Below are 26,029 nucleotides of genomic sequence, written 5' to 3'. Positions count from 1 at the left end.
AGAGAGAGAGAGAGAGAGAGAGGCAGACACACACTCATCTGTTTGAATTCTTGGCACATAGGGAGTGAGATATGTTTTGCCCTTCTGAAGTAGGTGTGGACACTTTTTAGAAAAAAATGTTAGTGTGGAGGTAAGCATAAGTACTCCTATGCTCAATCTATGTATTCTCGGTGTAGCAAACTGTCACCTGATGCCTGTAGATCAAAATGTAAAACTCTTAATTTCTTTTCCATCACCATGTCTATCTGCATGCCAGCATGCTTTCTACCCTCACAGTAATGGACTTATAAGCCTGTAATAGCATAACCTAGTCCCAGTTAAATGTTTTCTTTTGTACGAGTTACTGTGGTATTTTTCCCACCAATAACATCCTAAGAGAGAAATTTGTACCAGTGAATGGAATATTGCTGTGATAGACATGACCATGATTTGATTTGGAGGAATATGTCTTTGGGCCTATGGCTTAGAAAAGCAATTTAATGCATTTTAAGTTGGAATAATGGGCCATACTAATAAGAAAATAGAAGACAGTGGTTCTGAGGTTGTTTTGAACTGTGGGTGCTTGACTCAAGAAGTTTCAGAGGAGAAGTATTTTAGTATGTTTCCTAGGTATCATTCTTGTTATATTAGGGTGAATAGTGTGGCTACTCTTACCTACCTCTGAAAGTCTTCCCTGAGAGTGAAGTGAAGAGATTTAAATTAATTTCATTGGAAAATGAAGTATCAAAACAGCCTAGGGTATACTGTATTGTGGTTCACTCTTATGAAAAGAGGCAAGGAAAAAGACAAAACATATGGTTCATGGAGAAAATGGGCACATGGAAGTAAAATGGAGCTAAATCTTATGTTGAAGCAGATAAACATATTGAAGACATCAAACTGAATAAAGGGATTTGTGACATCAGTGCAAGATCGCAACAAGGTAAGTTACCATCTTGTGAAGAGGAATTAAAGACCAGTTTAGGTCTAGGCATGGAGGAATATGCCCTTAATTGTAGCATTCAGGAGACAAAGGTTTGCAGCTCTCAGTTCATGGTCAGCCTAGAGTAGATGGAGTTCCAGAACAGTTGAGTTTTTCCAAATAATGAAACCATCAAAAACAGAAAGCTGCTGAAGATATAATTGAGTAAGTGTGCTATGTTTCACATCCCAGCAAACAGTGGAACTTGGCATCTTTGCACATGTGGTTTTGGCTTTATAAGCTAGGATAAAAGAAAGAGGTTATCCCTGTATCCAAATCCTGTGGGGAAGACAGCTGAACACCCAGAAGTGCAGACATCCTAAGACTGCAGGACAGACTGCCACTTCTGCCCACTTCTGCCCACATCCCTGGTCCAAGAGGATACTGCATAGTGCCTCTGGACATAGAAATATAGGAACAGTCATCTGCTGGTACCTGTGGTACTTGTCTGTGCCCAGAACTGAACTGAACTGAACTGGTCAAACAGCTCCCTGTACCCAAATTCCATTGGGGAGAGAGCTGGACCATCAGAAGTGCTGCAGACTTTCCTGAGAAATCTGAGGAGACTACCTTCTGCCCACATTCCTGACCCAAGAGGGAATTGCCTAGTGCCAACTGTGCCCCCTGGGTGCAAGGACCTAGGAGCAATCAGGAGCAGAATGCTTCTGATTCCTACATGACCTTAGTGCTTAAAAACAGTCACCAGGAGCACATACACACATTAGAGCAGAGGCAAGACCCACTTTTCTGCTCCAAGTGACCTGCCTGGTAGACTCAGGAAACACAGAGGCAGAATTCCTCTGGGACAGGGCACTTCCTTATTTTGGTTGTGCCAAGAATTGGACTGATACCATCCCACAGTTCCCTGCACCCAAATCCCGTGTGGAAGAGAGCTGAACACTCAGAAGTCCAGACATCCTGAGATCACAGGAAAGACTGCCATTTCTGCCCACCTCTGCCCACATCCTTGGTATGAGAGGAAAGTGAGTAGTGCCTCTGGACACAGGAATGCAGGAACAGTCAGCTGCCCATACCTGCAGTACTGGTCTGCGTCCAGAACTGAACTGAAGTGAACCAGTCAAAAGCTCCCTACGCAGTACAAAAAGGAAAAATGTAATCTTCTTGCAATGAAACCAAAAGAGAGATACACAAACATAATTCTACCCCTAACAATGAAAATAACAGGAAGCGACAATCACTGTACCTTAATATCTCTTGATATCAATGGACTCAATTCCCCAATAAAAACATACAGTAACAGAGTGGCTACATAAAGAGGACCCAGCATTTTTATGTGTACAAGAAACATACTTCAGAGTCGGAAACATACTTTAGAGTCAAAGACAAACACTACCTCAGAGTAAAAGGCTGGAAAACAACTTTCCAAGCAAATGGTCTGAGGAAACAAGATGGAGTTGCCATTCTAATATCAAATAGAATTGATGTTCAAACAAAGTCATCAAAAAAGATAAGGAAGGATACTTAATATTCATCCAAGAAAAATCCACCAAGATGAACTCTCAATCCTAAATACCTATGCTCCAGATGCAAGGGTACCTACATTCTTCAAAGAAACCTTACCAAAGCTCAAATCACACATTGCAACTCACACAATAATAGTAAGAGATTTCAACACCCTACTCTCATCAATGGACAGATCATGAAAACAGAAATTGAACAGAGACATTGAGAAACTAACAGAAGTTATGAACCAAATGGACTTAACAGTTATTTATGGAACATTTGATCCTAAAACAAAAGGATATACTTTCTTCTCAGCAACTCATGGTACGTTCTCCAAAACTGACCATATAATCGGTCACAAAACAGGAAGATAGAAATAATTCCATGCAACCTATCAGATAACCAAAGGTTAAGTCTGATATTCAATAACAAAAATAATGACAGAAAGCCCACATATACATGGAAGTTGAGCAACGTTTTAGTCAACGAAACTTGGTCAAGGATGAAATAAAGACTTCTTAGAATTTAAGGATAATGAAGATTCAATATACCCAAACTTACGGAACACAATGAAAGCAGTACTAAGAGAAAAACTCATGGCTCTGAATGCCTGCAAAAAGAAACAGGAGAAAACAGCTTGACAAGAAACCTAAGAGCTCTAGAACAAAAAGAAACAAATATAACCAAGAGGAGTAGAAGGCAGGAAATAATCAAACTCAGGTCTTAAATCAACCAATTAGAAACAAAAAGAATTATTCAAAGAATCAACAAAAACAGGAGCTGCTTTGAGAAAATCAATAAGATAGATAAACCCTTAGCCAGACTAATCAGAGATCACAGAGACTTTATCCAAATTAATAAAATCAGAAATGAAAAGGGAGACATAATAACAGAATCTTGGAAAGTTCAAAATATCACCAGCTCCTACTATAAAAGCTTATATTCAACAAAACTGGTGAATCTGGAGGAAATGGACAATTTTCTAGACAGATACCAGGTACCAAAGTTAAATCAGGAACAAATAAACCATCTGAACACCCCCATAACTCCTAAAGAAATAGAATCAGCTATTAAAAGTCTCCCAACCAAAAAAGATCCCAGGACTAAATGGGTTTAGTGCAGAATTCTATCAGACCTTCATAGAAGACCTCATACCAATAATGTTCAAACTGCTTCACTAAATAGAAACTGACAGAACACTACCATATTCCTTCTATGATGCCACATTTACTCTTATACACAAACCACACAAAGACTCAACAAAGAAAGATAGGTCAGACGAATTTCCCTTATGAATATTGATGCAAAAATACTCAATAAAATTCTTGCAAACCAAATCCAAGAATACATCAAAAAGATCATCATGATCAAATAGGCTTCATCTCAGGGATGCAGAGATGGTTTAATATTCAAAAATCCATCAATGTAATCCACTATATAAACAAACTCAAAAATAAGAACCACATAATCATTTCATTAGATGCGGAGAAAGCATTTGAAAAAATTCAACACTCCATCATGATAAAAGTCCTAGAAAGATCAGAAATTCAAGGCCCCTAGCTAAATGTAGTAAAATCAATATACAGTAAACCAGTAGCTATCATCCAATTAAATGGAGAGAAATTTGAAGCAATCCCACTAAAATCAGGGGCTAGACAAGGCTGGTAACTCTCTCCCTACTTAGTCAATATAGTACTTGAAGACTTAGCCAGAGCAATCAGAAAATGAATGGAGGTCAAAGGCATACAAATTGGAAGGGAAGAAGTCAAAATATTACTATTTGCAGATGATATGATGGTTTACTTAAGTGACCCTTACAGTTCCACCAGAGAACTGTTTACTTAACATGATAAACAACTTCAGCAAAATTCTGGATATGAAATTAACTCAACCACATCAGTAACCTTCCTCTACTCAAAGGATAAACAGGCTGAGAAAGAAGTTAGGGAAATGACACCCTTCACAGTAGTCCTAAATACTATAAAATATCTTGGTGTGATTTAACCAAGCAAGTGAAAGATCTGTTTGACAAGAACTTCAAGTCTCTGAAGAAAGAAATTGAGGAAGATCTCAGAAGATGGTAAGATCTTCCATGCTCATGGATTGGCAGGATTAATAAAGTAAAAATGGCCATTTTGCCAAAAGCAATTCAAAGATTCATTGAGATCTCCATCAAAATTCCTACTCAATTCTTCATAGAGATAGAAAGAGAAATTTGCAAATTTATTTGGAATAACATAAAACCCTGGATATCAAAAATATACGCAACTATAAAATCTTCTGGGGGAATCACCATCCCTGACTTCAAGCAGTATTACAGAGAAATAGTGATAAAGACTCTGTGATAATGATAGAGAGACAAGCAGATAGATCAGTGGAACAGAACTGAAGACCCAGAAATGAACCACATTCCTATGGTCACTTGGTCTTTGACAAAGGAGTTAAAACCGTTCAGTGGAAAAAAATAGCATTTTCAACAAATGATGATGGTTCAACTGGAGGTCAGCATGTAGAATAATACAAATCAAAGCATTCTTATCACCCTCTACAAAGCTTCATTCCAAGTGGATCAAGGACTTCCATATAAAACCAGATACCCTCAAACTAATAGAAAAAAATGTAGGTAAGAGTCTAAAATACATAGGCACTGAGGAAAATTTCCTGAACAAAATACCAATGGCTTATTCTCTAAGATCAAGAATGGACAAATGGGATGTCCTACAATCTCAAAGCTTCTGTAAGGCAAAGGACAGTGTCATTAGGGCAAAATGGCAAATATATCCAAAATATACAAAGAACTCAAGAAGTTAGACTCCAGAGAGCCAAATAACCCTATTAAAAATGGGGTACAAAGGTAAATAAAGCATTCTCAGCTGCAGATTATCGAATAGCCAAAAAGCACCTATAGAAGTGTTCAACATCCTTAGTTATCAGGGAAATGCAAATCAAAACAACCCTGAGATTCCACCTCACACCAGTCAGAATGGCTAAGATCAAAACCTCAGGTGACAGCAGACGCTGGTGAGGATGCGGAGAAAGAGGAACACTCCTCCATTGTTGGTGAGACTGCAGACTGGTACAACCATTCTGGAAATCAGTCTGGAGGTTCCTCAGAAAATTGGATATTCCACTATCTGAGGACCCAGCTATACCTCTCCAGGGCATATACCCCAAAGATGCTCCAACATACAACAAAGACACGTGCTCCACTATGTTCATAGCAATCTTACTTATAATAGCCAGAAGCTGGAAAGAACACAGATGCCCTTCAACAGAGGAATGGATACAGAAAATGTGGTACGTCTACACAGTGGAGTTCTACTCAGCAATCAAACACAGTGACTTCATAAAATTCATAGGCAAATGGAATGAACTAGAAAATATCCTGAGTGAGGTAAACTAACCACAGAAAAACACACATGGTATACACTCATAGATAAGTGAATATTAGCTCAAAATCTCGAATTAACCAAGATGTAATCCACACACCACAGGAAGCTCAAGAAGAAGTATGACCAAAATGTAGATGCTTCCAATCCTTAAAAGGGGGAACAGAAATATCCATGGGGGGATATGGAGGCAAAGTTTAGAGCAGAGACTGAAGGAATTCAGAGCCTGCACCACATGTGGCCCATGTTTATACAGCCACCAAAACTAGATAATATTGATGAAGCTAAAAAGTGCATGTTGAAGGGGACTGGATATAGATCTCTCCTGAGAGACATAACCAGAGCATACCAAGTACAGAGGTGAATGCTAGCAGCAAACCAATGAACTGAGAAAAGGACCCGCTTGGGGTAATTAGAGGAAGAATTGAAAGAGCCAAAGGGGCTTGCAATACCATAGGAACAGCAATGCCAACCAACCAGAGCTTCAAATTACCAAACCACTAACCAAAGTTATGGTTAGCATATACAGCCGAAGAAAGGCTTATTGGGCATCAGTGGAAGGGGAAGCCCTTGGTCCTGTCATGGTTGGACTGCCAGTGCAGGTGAATTGGGGTGGGGGGCAGTAAGGGAGGTTGAGTGGGGGGAACACCCTTATGGGGGAGGTGTACGTGATAGGGGGCTTATGGACAGGGAACCAGGAAAGGGAATAACATTTGAAATGTAAATAAAGAAATATATATAATGAAAAGAAAAAGAAAATAGCAAGTGACACCTCTTAAAAAAAAAAAGAAAGAGGTTATAGAATTTGCTTTTGTAACTAAGAAATCTTGCAAACACAAGGAATGTGTCAAGGGTGTCCCTCCATGGAGACAAAGAAGGAGAAGATTAGATTGTCTTGGAGACCCCAAAATGTTGGAGCTGTCAGGTCCATTGGATACCTACCAGAGGCTAAACACAGGGAATGAAATCAGCCCAACAGAGTGATGTGTGTTGGAATCAACAACATTGGAAGGAGTTGAAGATTTGAGTAGCACTTTGACATCAGACACTGAGAAGAAGAGTTCAGAGTTTGTGAAGCTGGGTGCTTGTGTTTGTTTATTTTTGTTTTTTTGTTTTGTTTTGTCTGCCTTGCTTTGGTCCAGTACTTTTTCTATGTCAATCACCATCTATATATCCATGCTGCCATGCTTCCCACCATGATAACCATGGATTAATATTGTGAAAATGTAAGCAGGCCAAATTAAATGTTTTTCTTTATGAGTTGCCATGGTCATGGTGTCTTTCTACAAAAATAAAACACAATGTAGGCAAGTTGTAAATCATATAATTAAAACACTTTTATCCCTTTGAAGTCTAAACAAGAATGTTCTCATTTTTGATAAGACAAGACATAAATTTTGCTATTTTTATTTATTGAAAATCTCTCAAATATATGAGAGACATGATGTCCAGACAAGGTAAAGAGGTTTCCCTGAATGCTTCTTTTAAACAAAATACAAATAAACATAATAGCTTCATGAAAAAATATTGGATCAAGACTGACAACAAGTCTGCTAAGAAACAATGAAGAAGGAAAAAGAGATTCATGTTAATTCAGATATTTTATCTACGATTTTAAGAATGATGGACTTCACTCAAATGAATGCTTAAATTTGATAAAATATTTGTGCATAAAAGACACTGTTAATGTGTTTTAGTTTAATTGGTGTCAGCACATTGAAACAGAAAGTAATGTTGTATGTGTGTATGTTTATGTTAATGCATAGAGTTAGTGCTATGTATAATTTGGAATATACTCCACTGGGATATGTCTACTATATAGACATAAACAAGAGAACACAATCAGAAAAGAGAATATGAAAAAGAACTTTTCTTTCAACAGAAAGAAAAAAATCAGAAAAAAACACAGGGGCTGAGGTAATAAATTATAATTTCAGTGGCTGGCTCACATAAGCACAAAAAAATTCTGATAAGTCAGAAGGCACATCATTTCAAATTATCCAGTCAAGGAAACTCAAAGCAAGGAGAATATGAGGTAGTGAAGAAAAGATAGGAGTTTTTGGTCACCATCCAGAAATGTCACAAAGAATGCACAGTAATCTCACAAAGTGATGAATAGATAGTGGCCATATGTCATTAAATGTGAGAATCTATTCTGATCCCAAAAGTAGGAAAAATACCTCTTTTGAAAATACGGATAAATCTAATAGATATTGTGTATATTAATATTCCATTTTCAATGCTCTAAATATAGTTGAGTCTTGTTATTTTATAATGAAATTTATATAGTCTATAGTCTTGAAGTTTAAAATCTCAACTAGGATTACAAATTCTATTGGATGTTTTTGCCACATCAGATCATAGTCCTCAACATAATACCTGTCTTTCAGAGAATTACCACACTGTGAGATAGGAAGCTAGAAATCTAGAGCTTAGGCTTATCTCTGTGATGGGAAGTAATCAAGGTTAATGACTTGGAAAAATCCATATCTGTAGGGTTCCCTATGAGTCTCCTTCTATGCCATACATCTTATAAGACTCTTCAACAGTGCATTATTAATACAATACACTTATGTTTCCATTACATAAATATCCAATCTGCAGCAACCCATCCCTGTCCTCCAAGATCTATGGCATTCTCCAAATATAAAATATAATAATCCTAAAGTTGTAGTTCCAAGGATTCTAAAATATCCCTGTAAAGATTATTCTGTAGCCTGTATTTCATTATTCTGATCCAGAACTGGACAGTCCTACAGAGTTACACTAACATCATTAGCAAGTGCTTACTGGACCACACTAATGTGTTGTTCTTCCATACATGGTTTTGCTCTTTCCTGACCAGAGTTTAAATTTTTCTAGTCATTACTAGTGTAGAATTCTGAATAAAACCAGCCAGGGTTGATCACAGTGTGTCATTACTGTTTCGTTGTTTGAATATTGCCCTCTCAATATTAAGCCCATTTCTTGGTATTTCTTTGCTCTCTTTGTTCTTTGCAATCATTCCAGGTCAGTGTTTTATTTGGTACAACAAAAAACACAATATAGCAAAACTATTGTCAACAATAAATGAACTTCTGGGGGAAGCACCATCCTTGGGCTCAAGCTATATTACAAATGTCATAAAAACTGCATTACTGATAAAGAAACAGGCAGGCAGATCAAAGGAATAGAATTGAAGATCCAGAAATAAACCTACACACCTATGGTCACTTAACATTTGACAAAGTAGCTAAATGCATCCAATGGGGAAAAGACAGCATTTTCAACAACTGGTGCTGGTTCAGCTGGAGGTAGGCATGTAGAAGAATGAAATTGACCAATTTTTATCTCCTTGTACAAAGTCAAGTCCAAAGACCTCCACATAAAACCAGATATACTGAAAATAATGGAAGAGAAAGTAGGGAAGAACCTTGAACACATAGGCACAGGGAAAATTTCCTGAACAATGGCTTATGGTCTAAGATTAAGAATCAAGAACACCTCTTAAAATTGCAAATCTGTGAGGCAAATAATACTGTCAGTAGGACAAAGTGTCAACCAACAGATTTGGAAAACATTTTTACCAATGCTTCATCTGATAGAAGGCTAACATCCAAAATATACAAAGAACTCAATAAATTAGACTCCAGAGAATCAAATAACCCTTTTAAAAATGGGCTACAGAGGTAAACAAAGAATTCTCAACTGAAGAATATCAAATGGCCATGAAGCACCTAGAGAAATGTTCAACAACATTAGTCATCAGGGAAATGCAAATCAAAAGAACCCTGAGATTCCTCCTCACACCAGTTCATAGCAGCTTTATAATAACTAGAAGCTGTAAAAAAACCCACATGTTGTTGGGAACAATGACTATTAAAAACAATGACTTCATGAAATTCTTAGACAAATGGATGGAACTTGAAAATATCATCCTGAGTGAGGTAACCCAGTCACAAAGAGCATACATGGTATGCACTCACTGATAAATGGATATTAGCCCCAAAGTTGGAATATCCAAGATATTATTCATAGACTATATGAAATTCAAGAAGAAGGAAGACCAAAATGTGGATGCTTCAGTCCTACTTAGAAGGGGAAACAAAATAATCATGAGAGTTAATACAGGGACAATGAGTGGAGCAGACACCAATGGAAAGGCTATCCAGATACTGCCCCACCTGGACAACCATCCCAAATGCAGTCCCTGAACTCAGTCACTATTGCTGATGCCAAGAAGTGCTTGCTGACAGGAACCTGATATGGATGTGTCCTAGAGGACCTTAATGATACAGAATAAGATGCTTGCAGCTTTCCATAAGACTGAGGACGGGACACCAGTGGAAGAGTTAGATAAGCACTGAAGGAGCTGAAAGGTTTTGCCACCCCATAGGAAGAACTACAATATCAACCAACCATCCCCTGCCTCCCCAACAGCTCCCAGGAGCTAAACTATTAACTATCACAGTTAACTCCACTCATTTTTCTACAACATTTGGATTCTAACAAGGTATTGCATTTGTGAAGTTTAATTAATTTTATATAATATTTGTAATTTTCAGAAATGAGAAAAAATTAAAAGTATAAAACAACTATATTAGTATATATGTGTGGAAAGCAATCAATATTTTGAACAATTAAGCTAAATAAAACTTAAAGCTTGTTTCTGTTCTTAATGTTATGTATATTTTGAAAATATAATTTGTGTACTTTCAAATTAACATAGTTTGTGAATTAATAGAAGATTACTTTTTGGAACTTATCTGATAAGTATGGGAAATTTTGTAAGCATTTTAAAATACATAATTTGACATAAGATTATAAAATCATGTAAATGGGAAATTAACACCTCCGGAAGTAAACAATATGTTTTATTTAGGAAAGAGGCATTTTTCATTAAAATAGTGTTAAATATGATATAGTTACACTCCTATTTTTTTTAACTTCAGGGATTAGCATGCAAATATCAACAGGCCTGCTTTGTCTTTATGGGATTTATCGACATGATTATGTGGTAAAGGAAAAGAATAAAAGTTTGCCTATACATGTAAAGGATGAAAAAGAAAAAGAAAAAAAAAAGCTTGATTTCTAACTGATTTCTCCATTGGGTAAGGCTGGTTTGCTTTCTCTTTGTCACTGGAATATCATACTGATAATTTTAAAGCAGTAATAGTGAACAGTTACATTAAAATATGCTTCATATTATCATAAAAAATTTTAAAATTTGTATTAGATATATTTCTTCACTTACATTTCAAATTTTATTCCCCTTCTCGGTTTCCTGTCAATAAGCACCATTCCCTCCCCTCCCCCTCCCCTATACAGGTTATCTCCCTATACATCCTCCTTATTGTCCCCCCCCCATATTCCCCTGCACTGGGGGTCCAACCTTGGCAGGACCAAGGGCTTTCCCTTCCCCTGGTGCCCCCATAAGGCTATTCTCTGCTACACATGCAGTTGGAGCCCTGGGTCAGTCTGTGTACAGTCTTTGAGTAGTGGTTTAGTCCCTGGAAACTCTGGTTGGTTGGCATTGTTGTTTTTATGGGGTTGTGAGCTCCTTCAGCTCTTTCAATACTCCTTCTAATTCCACCCAAGGGGGTCCTATTCTCAGTTCATTGGTTTGTGTTAGCATTGACCTCTGCATTGGACATGCTCTGGATGTGTCTCTCAGGAGAGATCTATATTCAGTCCCTTTCAGCGTGCATTTTTTAGCTTCATCAATCTTATCTCGTTTTGGTGGCTGTGTATATATGGGCCATATGTGAGGCGGGCTCTGAATGGCCATTCCGTCAGTCGCTGCTCTAAACTTTGCCTCCATATCCCCTCATTTGGATAATTTTTCCCCTTTTAAGAAGGGTGGGAGCATCCACATTTTGGTCATCCTTCTTTTTGAGTTTCCTGTGGTCTGTGGATTGCATCTTGGGTAATTTGAAATTTTGGGCTAATATCCAATTATCAACGAGTACATACCAAGTGTGTTTTTTTGTGATTGGGTTACCACACTGAGCATGATATTTTCTAGTTCATTCCATTTGCCCATGAATTTCATTTCATTGTTTTTGATAGCTGAGTAGTCCTCCATTGTGTAGATGTACCATATTTTTTGAATCCAGTACTCTGATGAAGGGCATCTGGGTTCTTTCTAGCTTCCATTTATTATAAATAAGGCTGCTATGAACATAATGGAGCATGTGACTTTGTTGTATGTTGGAGCATCTTTTGGGTATATGACAGTGTTGGCACCAGCACCGACCTCGTACGGAGAATTGAGCGAAAGCCTTCGGGATGAAAGAAGCACACACACGCAGGTTATTCGTGTCAAGCCAGGAGAGGAAGTGAGAGAAACTCCCTGTAGCTTTATTCACCACTTATATACCCAAGTTCCCCAGGTAGAAAATATCTGGGAAGCACAGAGGGAAACCCTGGCTGTGACTTTGTGACTTCGGTAACAAAAGACCAACTAGGAGACCTGAATTAATTAGGGAGAAATCCGAGAAGACCAGCCTAAATCACAAGGATAAAGGCTGAGGAAGCAAAAGGCAGAAGTAAATTGACCACCACCCAGGTGTGGTCAAGGTGTGTCGGTTCCACATGCATCAGCTGGGCTCAGCAGAGGTCATGCAGTGGAGACACCGGGTGTTTACTACTTGGTCTTTTCTTCCTGTGCCTTAAATACATGGGAGAGGCTCTCGTGGAGTATGTGTGGCCAAGAGTCATGTAGCCACTTTGAGCTATCCAGGCCCAAGCTGGGTCCTCAGGTATTGAAATGTCCAATTTTCTGAGGAACCTTCAGACTGATTTCCAGAGTGGCTGTCCCAGTTTGCAATCCCACCACCAATGGAGGAGTGTTCCTCTTTCTCTACATCCTCGCCAGCATCTGCAGTCACCTGAGTTTTTATCTTAGCCATTCTGACTCCTGTGAGATGGAATCTCAGGGTTGTTTTGATTTGCATTTCCCTGATGACTAAGGATGTTGAATATTTCTTCAGGTGTTTTTTGACCATTCGATAATTCTCAGCTGAGAATATTTTGTTTAACTCTGTACCCCATTTCTTAATAGGGTTATTTGGCTCTCTGGAGTCTAACTTCTTGAGTTCTTTGTATATTTTGGATATTAGCCCTCTATCAGATGTAAGATTGGTAAAAATCTTTTCCCAATCTGTTGGTTGCTGTTTTGTCCTAATGTCAGTGTCTTTTGCCTTGCAGAAGCTTTGAAGTTTTATGAGGTCCCATTTGTCCAGTCTTGATCTCAGAGCATAAGCCATGGGTGTTTTGTTCAGCAAATTTTCCCTAGTGCCCATGACTCTTCTCCACTTTTCCTTCTATTAGTTTGAGTGTATCTGGTTTGATGTGGAGGTCCTTGATCCACTTGGACTTAAGGTTTGTACATGGTGTTAAGAATGAATCAATTTGCATTCTTCTACATACTAACAACCAGTTGAACCAGCACCATTTGCTGAAAATGCTATCTTTTTTCCATTGGATGGTTTTGGCTCCTTTGTCAAAAATTAAGTGACCATAGGTGTGTGGGTTCATTTCTGGGTCTTCAATTCTATTCCATTGGTCTATCTGTCTGTCTCTGTACCAATACCATGCAGTTTTTATCACTATTGCTCTGTAATTCTGCTTGAAGTCAGGGATGGTGATTCCCCAAGAAGTTCTTTTATTGTTGAGTATAGTTTTCACTATCCTTGGTTTTTTGTTATTCCAAATGAATTTGCAAATTGATCTTTCTATCTCTATAAAGAATTTAGTTGGAATTTGATGGGGATTACAATGAATCTGTATATTGTTTTTGGCAAAATGGCCATCTTTACTATATTAATCCAGCCAATCCATGAGCATGGGAGTTCTTTCCATCTTCTGAAATCTTCCTCAATTTCTTTCTTCAGAGACTTGAAGTTCTTGTTGTACAGATCTTCCAATTGCTTGGTTAAAATCACACCCAGCTATTTTATATTATTTGGGACTATTGTGAAGGGTGTCATTTCCCTAATTTCTTTCTCAGTCTGTTTTCCGTTGAGTAGAGGAAGGCTACTGATTTGTTTGAGTTAATTTTATACCCCAACACTTTGCTGAAGTTGTTTATCAGGTTAAGTAGTTCTCTGGTGGAACTTTTGGGGTCACTTAAGTACACTATCATAATATGTGCAAATAGTGATATTTTGATGGCTTCTCTTCCAAATGTATCCTTTTGACCTCCTTTCATTGTCTGATTGCTCTGGCTAGGACTTCAATAACTTTACTGAATCAGTAGGGAGAGAGTGGGCAGCCTTGTGTAGTCCCTGATTTTAGTGGGATTGCTTCAAGTTTCTCTCCATTTAGTTAACAGCTAGCTACTGGTTTGCTGTATATTGCTTTTACTAAGTTTAGATATGGGCCTTGAATTCCTGATTTTTCCATGACTTTTATTATTATCGCAGCATCTAATGAAATAATCATCTGGGTCTTATTTTTTAGTTTGTTTACATAGTGGATTACATTGGTGGATTTTCATATATTAAACCATGCCTGCATCCCTGGGATGCCTACTTGATCATGATGGATGATCTTTTTGATGTGGTTTTGGATTCAGTTTGCAAGAATTTTATTGAGTGTTTTTGCATTGATATTCATAAGGGAAATTGGTCTAAAGTTCTTTGTTTTGGTTGGTTCTTTGTGTGGTTTCAGTAGAAGAGTAATTGTGGCTTCATAGAAGGAATCTGGTAGTGCTCTGTCTGTTTCTATTTCGTGGAACAGTTTGGACAGTAATGGTATGTGGTCTTCTAGGAAGGTCTGATAGAATTCTCTAAACCCATATGATCTTGAGCTCTTTTTGTTTGACAGACTTTTAATAACTGTTTCTATTTCTTTAGGAATTATGGGGTTCTTTAGGTAGTCTATTTGTTCCTGATTTAATTTTGGTACCTGGTATCTGTCTAGAAAATTGTCCATTTCTTCCAGGTTTTCCAATTATGTTGAATATAAACTTTTGTAGTAGGATCTGATGGTTTTTTTAATTTCTTCAGATTCTCCCTTTTCATTTCTGATTTTGTTAATTTGAATACACTCTCTGTGACCTCTGGTTAGTCTGGCTAAGGGTTTATCTTGTTGATTTTCTCAAAGAACCAACTCCTGGTTTTGTTGATTCTTTATATAATCCTTTTTGTTTCTACTTCATTGCTTTCAGCCCTGAGTTTGATTATTTCCTGCCTTCTCCTCCTCTTGGGTTTATTTATTTCTTTTTGTTCTTGAGCTTTTAGGTGTGCTGTCAAGCTGCTGACATATGCTCTCTCCTGTTTCTTTTTGCAGTCACTCAGCTATGAATTTTCCTCTTGGTACTGCTTTCATTGTGTCCCATAAGTTTGGGAATGTTGTATCTTCATTTTCATTAGATTCTAAGAAGTCTTTAATTTCTTTATTTCTTCCTTGACCAAGTTGTCATTGAGTAGAGCATTTTCATCTTCCATGTATATGTGGGCTTTCTGTCATTATTGTTGTTATTGAAGACCAGTCTTAGTGTGTGGTGATCTGATAGGATGAATGTGATTATTTCTATCTTCCTGTATCTTTTGAGGCCTGTTTTGTGACAGATTATATGGTTAGTTTTGGAGAAGGTTCCATGAGATGCTGAGAAGAAGGTATATCCTTTTGATTTAGGATGTTCTATAAATATCTGTTAGATCCATTTGGTTCATAACTTCTGTTAGTTTCTCTATGTCTCCGTTTAATTTTTGTTTCTTTAATCTGTCTATTGTGGGGTGTTGAAATCTCCTACTATTATCATGTGAGGTGCAATGTGTGCTTTGAGCTTTTGTAAGTTTCTTTTATGAATGTAGGTGCCCTTGCATTTGGAGCATAGATATATAGGATTGAGAGTTCATCTTGGTGGATTTTTCTTTTGATGAATATGAAGTGTCCTTCCTTATCATTTTTAATGACTTTTGGTTGAAAGTCAATTTTATTTGATATTAGAATGCAACTCCAGCTTGTTTCTTCAAGCCATTTGCTTGGAAAGTTTTTTTCATGCCATTTACTCTGAGGTAGTTTCTGTCTTTGTCTCTGAGGTGTGTTTCCTGCATGCAGCAAAATGCTGGGTCCTCTAAGTATCCAGTCTGTTAATCTATGTCTTTTTATTGGGAAATTGAATATGTTGATGTTGAGAGATATTAAAGAATAGTGATTGTTGCTTCCTGTTATTTTCATTGTTGGAGGTGGAATTATGTTTGTTTGTCTCTCTTTAGGTTTCATTGCAAGGAAATTATATTCTTGCTTTCTGTATGATAAAGTTTCTCTCCTTGTGTTGGAGTTTTCCATATATTATTCTTTGTAGGCTGAATTTGTAGAAAGATATTGTGTAAATTTGGTTTGGACATGGAATATCTTGGTTTCTCCATCTAAGTCAATTGAGAGTTTTGCTGTATACAGTAACTTGGGCTGGAATTTGTGTTCTCTTAAGGTCTGTATGACATCTATCCAGGATCTTCTGGCCTTCATAGTCTCTGGTGAGAAATCTGGTGTAATTCTTATAGGTCTGACTTTATATGTCACTTGACCTTTTTCCCTTACTGGTTTTAATATTCTTTCTTTGTTTTTTGCATTTGGTATTTTAACTATTATGTGACAGGAGGAATTTCTCTTCTCTTCCAAACTATGTGGAGTTCTGTAGGCTTCTTGCATGTTCATGGGCATCTCTTTCTTTAAGTTAGGGATGTTTTCTTCTATAATTTTGTTGAATATATTTACTGGCCCTTTAAGTTGGAAGTCTTCACTTACTTTTATAACTATTATCCTTAGGTTTGATATTATCATTGTGTCCTGGATTTCTTGTATGTTTTGGGCCAGGAGCTTTTTGTGTTTTACATGATCTTTGACAATTGTGTCGATGTTTTCTATGGTATATTCTGCCCCTGAGATTCTGTTGGTGATGCTTATATCTACAGCTCCTTGTCTCTTCCTTAGGTTTTCTATATTCAGGATTGTCTCCCAATGAGTTTTCTTTATTGTTTCTACTCCCATTTTCAATTCGCCCTCCTGTTTGGTTGTGTTTTCCTGTCATTCTTTCAGGGATTTTTGTGTTTCCTCTCTAAGGGCTTCTGTTTGTTTACTTGTGTTTTCCTGCATTTCTTTAAGTGAGTTCTTTATGTCTTTCTTAAAATCCTCCATTATTATCAAACAAACGTGATTATAAATCTAAGTCTTGCTTTTCTGGTGTGTTTGGATATCCAGTATTTTCTTTGGTGGGAGAACTGGGCTCTGATGGTGCCAAGTAGACTTGGTTTCTGTTGCTTAGGTTCCTGCACTTGCCTCTAGACAGTGGGTTGTCTCTGGTATTTGCTTGTCTTGCTGTTTATGAGAGTGACTTGACCCTGCTATAGGTCTCTGTGTCAGCACTCATGTAGAACTGTTTCTTTCAGTTCTTTCCTTTCAGTCTTTCCTGACAACAGGTGCTCTGATTTCAGATATGTTGGCACACCTGGAGACTGTCTTTGAGCTCTAGGCATGGGCATGAATCAAAGGGTCCTGCCCCTGATTGCTAGTAGGTCCTTGCACCCAGCGGACACAGTTGGCTCTATGCTATTCCCTCTTGGGTCTGGACTGTGTGCAGAGGGTATTCTCCTCTGACTTCTCAGGAGTATTCACACTTCTGAGGTTTCAGCTCTCTCCCCCACAGGATTTGGGTGCAGGGAGCGGTTTGGCTGGTTTAGTTCATTCCTGGGCATAGACCAGACCTGCAGGTACCAGCAGCTGTCTGTTCCTATATCCCTGTATTCCTCTTGGACCAGGGATGTGGGCAGAGGTGTGCAGAGGTGGCAGTGTGTCTTGTGGTCTCAGGATGTTTGCACTCCTGGGTGGTCACCTCTCTTCCCCACAGGCTATCATACAATTTTTATTAAGATGATAAAATTTTATTTTAATATTGCTGAAGATATGATGAAAATACAGTTTTGTTAATACTTCATGTTGTAGATATTTTTCTTTTTCTCAGAAATATATCCTGATTATTTTTCATTTTCTCTATCTTTCACAACTTCCCTGTATCTCCTCGCCTCCAGATGCTTCCCCTTCCTGCCTCTCCTTAGAGAAGATCAGGCTTCTAGCAGATAACAAGCAAACATGTCAAAATAAAGCACAGTAAGATAAAAGAAATATCCATTGCATTGATGTTGGACAAGGCAAACCAAGCGAAGGAAAATGAACAGGCACAAGAATGAGAGACCTACTTTTTCACACACTCTAAATCTTATAAAAATATTAAGATGAAAGATACAATATAAGCACCTGGTGGAGGACCTGGTGGAGACCCATGTAGGCCCCTATGAATTCATGAGACCTTTTTCAGTTGATACATGATACACAGTACCTTTCTGGTCTTGGTGTCCCCTTCCTTAGGGTTTCTGGATTTTATGGAGACTTCCTATTTAGAGTTGTGTATTCCAAGATATCTCTCTCTCTCTCTCTCTCTCTCTCTCTCTCTCTCTCTCTCTCTCTCTCTCTCTTTAGCTCTCTCTTGTTTTCTGAGTAATGTCTATTGGTGGATTTCTGTACTGGTTCCCATCTGCTGTGGATGACTAAATGAGGCACTGATTTATGAATATACCAGAATATCATTGGGATTTATTTTATTTATAATTTTTTTCTAAATGCAAGCAGTATTTTTTTACACCGGGTTCCAGGCCTATCATTTCTTTTGTTCTTGGCCAACAAAGCAGTGTCAGGTATGAGCTCTGTCTCATGGAATGGTCCTTAAGTCAAATCGCACATTGCTTGGTTACTCTCACACCACTGTCTTACCATATCTTGCAGACAGGACATATTGTAGGAAAGAAGTTTTGTGGTTGGTTTGATGGTTACATTTCTCTTTTGACAGGTTACAAAGCACCTTCCCATACCAAAGACATTAGAATATAGATGAGAAGGCACCCATTGGACTTTTCTATGTTCAATGAGTTGTGTGGGTGTTGACCTTGGCAATGTGCTCCCCTCCCCCGTTAGTCTGTGGATATAAACACATTATTTAACAACAGCCTTGAAGGTTTGTGGATTTCCATGAGATGTACCTGACAACAACTCAATATAATGTAGTGCATTCTTGTTTTTGCACTCTTCTTTGAGATAAGAGATAACAAGTTGGGACTCTGTCTCCCCCAGTATTAGAATATGTGACTTGGATTGCCTTCCTCTATTTTAGGGATTTTCCACTGCTCTATATTTTCATATTCTTTGTTTCAAATGCCCCCTCAAATCCAGCTCTTTCTCCCTGCACTCACTGCCTTAACCCTATCTCTACTCCACTTTATTTTCAGATCCCCACATTTTGTGGACTTTTGGAATTTGAATGGCATTGATCTAGAAAGTGGGTCACTGGGGTAGGGATCTGATGTTTCAAATGTTTAGTCCAGGCCATCTGTCACTCTCTTTCCACTGCCTGCTAATTAGGATGTAGAATGCTCATCTGCCTCTCTAGCAACATGTCTCCATGCTGCTTCCTTGAGAACTTACTACCCACCATAATGACAATGGACACTACAGCTCTGAACTGTGTGACTGCGCCAATTAATGTTTTCTTTTATAAGGGTTACTATGGTCACATTGTGTCTTCATAGAAATAGGAATCCTAACTAAGTGTTTTTGGTTATTCATGTTGTACGTTAGTTATTATATATCCAATGGGTAATATCTATATCACTTTTAATTTTCTGGGTCTGGGTTATCTCACTCAGGATGCTTTCATTTAGTCAGTCCATTTGCTTGAAAATTCCATGGCATCATATTTAAAGATGTATTTATGAACGTATTTTATGAATATGGGTACTTTGTCTGCATATACATCAGCATACCAGAGGGCAGCATCAGACAGTTGTAAGCTGCTCTATGGGTGTTGGGAATTGAACTGAGGACTTTCTGAAGTACAGTGAGTAGCCTTAACCACTGAGCCATCTCTCTACCCTCCATGTTGTTATTGTTTTAAATAAATGGTAACATTCTGTTGGGTGGAGGGAACAAATTTTTTTATCCATTCTTCACTTGAGAAATATCTATTTTATTCCAACTTTCTGGCTCGTATGAATAAAGATGTAAGGAGCATGGCTGAGCCTGTGTCTTTATGTAAGGATGAAACATCTTTTGGGTCTGTACTCAAGGCGGTGTAGCTGGATCTTGAGGTAGATTGATTCTCAAATTACCAAGGAAATGCCAAATTGGTTTCCACAATGGCTGAACAGGTTTACACTCCCATCAGCAATAGAAGAATGTTCCCCTTACTCCACGTCATTGCCACAAGAGTTGTCACTTGGGTTAGAGATCTTAGTCATTCTGAAATGTGTAATGGAATATCAAAGTCATTTTGAATTTCATTAGTCTGCTGGCTAAGGATGGTGAACATTGGTTTCCCAGGCATTTGCGTTCTCTCTATACAAAGTTCTATGAGTATATCTGAAATGTATAGAATCATTTGGTTTTTGACAATTTCTTGAATTATAATTTTGAGTTCTATTCCTCTATAGGATATGAAGTTGGAAAAATCTTTTCCCATTGTGTAAGCTGACATACATCCCACTGATGGTGTCCTTTGCTTTTCATAATATTTCAGTTTCAAGAACTGTTTATTAGCTGTGGATCTTAGCACACATATTATCTGTTTTCTGTTTAATTTTTACTTGTGCCAATGAGCTCAAGACTATTCCTGATTTCCTTTCTTCATTTATCAGGTTAGTTGTATATGGCTTTGGTTTTTCATGTCTTTGTCCATTTGAAGTTGTGCTGTGTGCAGACTGTCAAATATGGAAGTATTTTCATTCTTTTATATGCAAACATCCAGTTTGAGTACCACTTTATATTGAAAATGCTATCTTGTTTCCTGTGTGTGTTTCTTGCTTCTTTATTGCAAATCAGGTGCCCATAGAAATGTACTTTTATGTCTTGATCTTCAGTTTCATTCACATTTAGCAATTTGTCTGTCTTTATGCTAATGCCAATTGGTTTTTATTCCTAATGAGCTGTAGTACCTGCTGAAATTTGAAATTGTAATACCACTAGCAGCTCTTTAATTCTTTTAGATATACAGTTTTGTGTGTTTGTGTGTGTGTGTGTGTGTGTGTGTGTGTGTGTGTGTGTGTGTACATAAAATCTGAAAACTGTCATTCAAAGTCTGTAAAGAATTGGTCTGGAATTTTGATGGGGAATTCACTTTTATCTTTAGAGTTTACTTATTAGGAGGAACACTTTTACTACATATCTATTCATGAGCATAGAGGATCTTTTGGTCTGATGTTATTTTAAAGAATTTTGACTCATCCAAGTCTTTTATTTGCTTGAATAGAATTACCCCAATATAATTTATATTAATTGAGGCTATGTGAAAGGTTTTCTTCCTAGTTTCTTTCTAAGTCCATTTGTCATTTGAATATAGGACAGATATTGTTTTAAGAGTTATTTTATTATCTAACTTTTTTGCTGAAAGTGTTTGTAAGGTGTAGGAGTTAACAGTTGAATTTTTAGGGCAGCATATGAATAGTATTATATCATCTGAAACCAAAGAACTTTGGTTTCTTTCCCATTTTTATCCCTGTATTTTCATGGTATAGTTAACCTCCTTAGCTTGGAGTTTTCCTACCAGCACCTTCTGTTGTGCTGGATTTATAGGGTGTTCTCATGTAACATCTTATTTTCTCTATTGCAAATGACATGTTTGATGGGTAAAGTAGTCTCAGCTATCATCTGTGATCTTGTAGTTTATAGTACATCTGTTCATGCCCTTCTAGATTTTAGCTTCACCATGGAGAAGTAAAGCTTAATTCTAATAGTTATACCTTTATATGTCAATAGGTAGCTATTGATATCCTTTCTTTCTTGTATGTTTACTGCCAAGGAGTCTTTCCTTTTGGTGCTTGTATGTCTTTTGTGCCTCTATTAGGGCCTTCTTTTTTAGGTTAGGAAAATTTTCTTCCATGATTTTTTTTTTGGTTCTTTTTTTCGGAGCTGGGGATCGAACCCAGGGTCTTGCGCTTCCTAGGCAAGCGCTCTACCACTGAGCTAAATCCCCAACCCCTTCTTCCATGATTTTTGTTGCAAACATTTTCTGGTCCTTTGAGGTTGGATTCTTCTCCCTCCTCCATCATATTATTTTTATGTCTCATCTTTCTTAGTGTTCTAGATTTCCTGAATGCTTTGTGTAAGGAATTATTTTAGATTTATCATTTCCTTTGGTTGATGTCTCATTTCTTGTATTTCTTATTCAACACCTGAGAATCTATATTCTATCTCTTTTATTATCTTAACAAAGGCTGCTTCTACAGTCTTTTTTTTAAAGTGCCTAAGTTTTTATTCCAGAATTCCCAGTGTGGGTTTTCCTTTAAGTGGTTCTATTTCTACTTCCTGGTCTTGAATAGGTTTATTTTTATTTTCCTGGGTCTCTCTAAATGACTTATTTCCTTTCTATTGAAGGAACTCTATCATATTTATAAGGGTATCTTAAGGTCTTTTTCTTGTGCTTCAGCTCTGTTGGGGTATTCATGGTCTTCTGTAGTATGACAGATGGCTTCTAGTGGAGACATATTACTCTGGCTACTATTGTGTTCTCATGCTGGCATAGAGACATCTTGGATTGGGATTAGTATGTGTCTCATTGCTGATTTCCAGGTTCATTTTCAACGAGTGTGGTTTGTTTCTTTGTCTGCTCTGGATTCTCAGAGAGTATGGTGCCTGTATGTTGCCTGGTAGGGGATTATCTTTGTACCTCAAAGTTGTAGACAAAGGGGTGGGTGTTTCCAGATGAAATATGTTTCTGAATATTGAAGCTGACACCTAGCAGTGGAGATAGGCGAGACATCTGACTTGATTCACACGTGAGAGAGGAGTGTACAGTGTTCAAACAGGATATGTTTATTTTGTCTGCTTGGAATGAAACAAGGAGTAAAGAGAGTTTGCCTCACAATTTCTGCTATAGCTCTGGGAATGAGACAGGTAGATAGGCAATAGAGGAACAGGAAGAAAGCAGATCTATAGCAGACTCTGATTTATTGGCAGGAGTGGTCTGTGGGTGAAGAGGGAGAACCAGCTGGAGTTGGACAATGCAACAATGGGGAAAAGGAAGTTATGAGGACAAAGGATGTGTTAGATCTAAAGGTGATGTGTGCAGAGTGGGAAGGAAAGCTGCAGCAGTTGTTTGTGTGGCAGAGGTGGTGATGAGGCTGAGGGATTAGGTTTCAAGCATAGGAGGACATAGTGAAGGTCTTCACTTTGCTTACCTCTTTCTGTAGCTTGATGATCTGGTAAATAGGGGATGCCTCCTAATGTTAGAGGCTGGAATATTAAAAGAGTTGGTGAAGAACTGTTGGAAAAGAGAATCCTTGTGACCTGTGTGGGATGAGGTCAGAATCAAGGTGGAAGCTGCAGAAACATCTCTAATAAGGAGCTGGGGATGAACCTGGGGGATTTATTCTTGGAGAGTAAAAGGAAAAGTATAAATGATCCACATTTATCTATCTGTTGCTACTGCCAAAACAGCCCTTGGATTAGTAAGGAGTACATGCTTGTCCGGGGAGCTGGGAGAGAGCATCCTCTAGAGGGGAGAGTTTAGAAGCTGAAGATTTATGAGATCCACAGGAAATGGATGTTCAATGACAGGCAAGGCTCACACAGGTGTTCTGCTTCAGATACAGGAATGAACCTGGGGCACATGATCCAAGGGAACCAACAGAGAAACGTATATGTGCATGTATTCTACATCATTTTCTCACAGTAATGAGCTTTGTGTTAGCAGAGGATGTATGTTGGAGTAGGGAACTATGATAGTCATTAACAGGATTTGGGAGTGAGTTTACCAGACCAAGATTTGTGGGATCCAGATGAGATGGTTCCATGGGGCAGGAAAAGTCAATAAGAGCTTTCTGCTGTAGTGCTGGGGATGAGATTGGGGAACTGGATCTTCAGAATCAGAGAACACCTAATACAGTTAATAAGAATATAGGACTTGAAAAGAAGTTGAGATGTGAATGTGAAAACATGCACAGTTTAAGCCTAAATTGCCCATATTTGTTAATAGTAATAAGCCATTCAGGATTAACTCCATTCATTAGAGCCTATTTAAAGTGTTCTTTATTCTTGAGGGTTTCACCCATGTATAAAATAACAGTATCATATTTACCATACATCTTCTCCAATTAATTTCATGTCTTCTCAAATACCATTCTCAACCTCATTTCATGTAGTGCGTGTGTTTTTGTGTCTGTGTCTGTTGATGGTTAGCTTGTGTGTGGGGGGTGGGGGGTTGTGTTTGCATATGTATTTGTTTCTGTGTCTGTGTATGTATGTATATATTTGTAGCTGTATACTGAAACACAGGCAATTAGTGATCCCTATGTCTGCTTGGGTATTGGACCATTCTCGTGAGCATGGGACATAGTCTATTTTTAAAATTATTTTTCCTCTATATTTTTTTATTTTCCTCTTTGTGTGTGTGTGTATGCACATTCAAATGTACAAGAATGGTTTTTTGCTGTTTTGTAGTTTAGAAGACATGAAATTTCATGTTTCATATTTCTCTACTTTATACTTTTACCTGGATTTTATTAAGAATACCTAATAACCTGAGTTAATTATCTATTTTCCTTTATTCTTATATTTACACTTAATCACAGATTATATTTAATTACCATGACTTCTTGTAATGAAACATTTGCATTGAAAAGAGTATCAATGTCAATCAATGTATGTAATTATCCTTGAACTAAAACATTCCTCTAAAGAAATTTTAATATTTTATATATCACTCACATTATTTTTATCTTTTAAAGTACTACAGAAACTGATTTTCTGGAGCATAAACTCATAATCCAGTTTTCCTTGCTATTTCTTTCTCTGGGAGGATTGGCACTCTTGCATGGAAATGTCTCCTTGCATGGAAGGGTGGCTCTGTCCATACCTAGGGCACAGAGAAGGAAGTGTAAAGCAAGGAATATCCATTATACTCACACTCTTTAAATTGAACGTGCAACATGAATATTTATATACTAGTTGTTATAGTTAGGGTTTATTGCTGTGAATAGATACTGTGAACAAGGCAACTGTTATAAGGACAACATTTAACTGGGGCAGGCTTACAGGTTCAGAGGTTCAGTTTATTATTATCAAGACAAGAGCATGGCAACATCCAGGCAGATATGAGGCTGGACGTGGTGAGAATTGTACATCTTCATTCAAAGGTAGACAGGAGAAGATTGGCTTCCAAGCAGTTAGGACTAGGTTATTAAAACCCATACCAGCAGTGACACAGTCACTCCAACAAGGCCACACGCCATAACAGTGCTACTTGCTGGGCTGAGCACACTCAAACCATCACACTAGTTTTATTTGAAAATTGACTAATTCTTTTGGGTTTACTTCTGTAGGAGTGGAGAATCTGTGAGTTTCTGAGTTCTAAGGACAGCAGTCTTTCCTTTGAAGATTTTGTAAGATGCAGCTGTGCTATAATTTCAGAAGAAATAACTACCATTAAAGTATCTATGTGGATCTTTATTTTCATAATAAAATATTTGTATGAAATATTTCTAATCATGTTTTATGTACTAGCACTTTTTCTTAGTTTTCTGAGGGGGCAGTGTGTCTTGTTCTTATAAGTCATGCCTGAGCAGTTCTCAGGAGTCAGTTTTCTCATACCAGCTTGTGGGCTGTTGGCACAGAGCTAAGGTTTTCATCTCTATGGACAAGCACTCTTACCCACTAAGACATTTGCTAGCTCTGGAATAGCATTAAAAATAGTATTCTGTGTGCATAGTTTAGATTCCAGTAAGAATTAGTTTTTAAATTTATAATTATTATGACTATTAAAATAATCTTGAAACTACATGATTTGAATACTTATACAGAGCTAGATAATGTTAAAAATAATACTCAGATTCTCTTTGAGTGTACATGTAATGGATATACTACATTATGGTCATATTAAATCTGTATTTGGTCCTATTTTTCTCTCTTCAAGAAAAACAAGTATTATGATAAAAACATATAAGTTAGGATGTAGGTAGAAGACTAAAAATAACTTTTTGCTATATCAGAACATAAGTTCTGGTTTATAAATTAACTCAGGACATTTATAAAAAAGAAGTCAAAAGTGTAGATAAATCTCAGCAACTCATTTCCTTAAAACCAATTTGTATGTCTTTCAAATAGCCCATTTCTGGCAATCTATTATGAATAAAGCACCAGTTAACATGATTGAGGACATGTCCTTGTTACCACAAGGTGGAGCATC

General features: G+C 37.6%; 1 protein-coding gene across 11 annotated transcripts in view; it reads left to right on the top strand.

Annotated features, from left to right (window-relative positions):
- Slco6d1 (solute carrier organic anion transporter family, member 6d1) overlaps nucleotides 1-25,320 on the top strand; it is a 208,321-nt gene extending 183,001 nt beyond the window's left edge. For 7 of the 11 annotated variants that reach the window (XM_087567136.1, XM_087567137.1, XM_087567139.1 and 4 more), the window contains 2 exons: nucleotides 10,746-10,904; nucleotides 25,167-25,320. In XM_087567136.1, coding sequence (XP_087423262.1) covers nucleotides 10,746-10,888 — 143 coding nt within the window. In that variant the 3' untranslated portion in view covers nucleotides 10,889-10,904; nucleotides 25,167-25,320. 11 annotated transcript variants of the gene reach the window in all.
- Nucleotides 25,321-26,029: the final 709 nt, after the last annotated feature.

The sequence above is a fragment of the Rattus norvegicus genome, chromosome 9 (assembly GCF_021556685.1).
Source record: "Rattus norvegicus strain SHRSP/BbbUtx chromosome 9, alternate assembly SHRSP_T2T, whole genome shotgun sequence".
NCBI classification, from domain to species: domain Eukaryota; kingdom Metazoa; phylum Chordata; class Mammalia; order Rodentia; family Muridae; genus Rattus; species Rattus norvegicus.
Note: the sequence above shows the minus strand (reverse complement) of the source record. Positions and strands in the feature narration are given on the sequence as shown.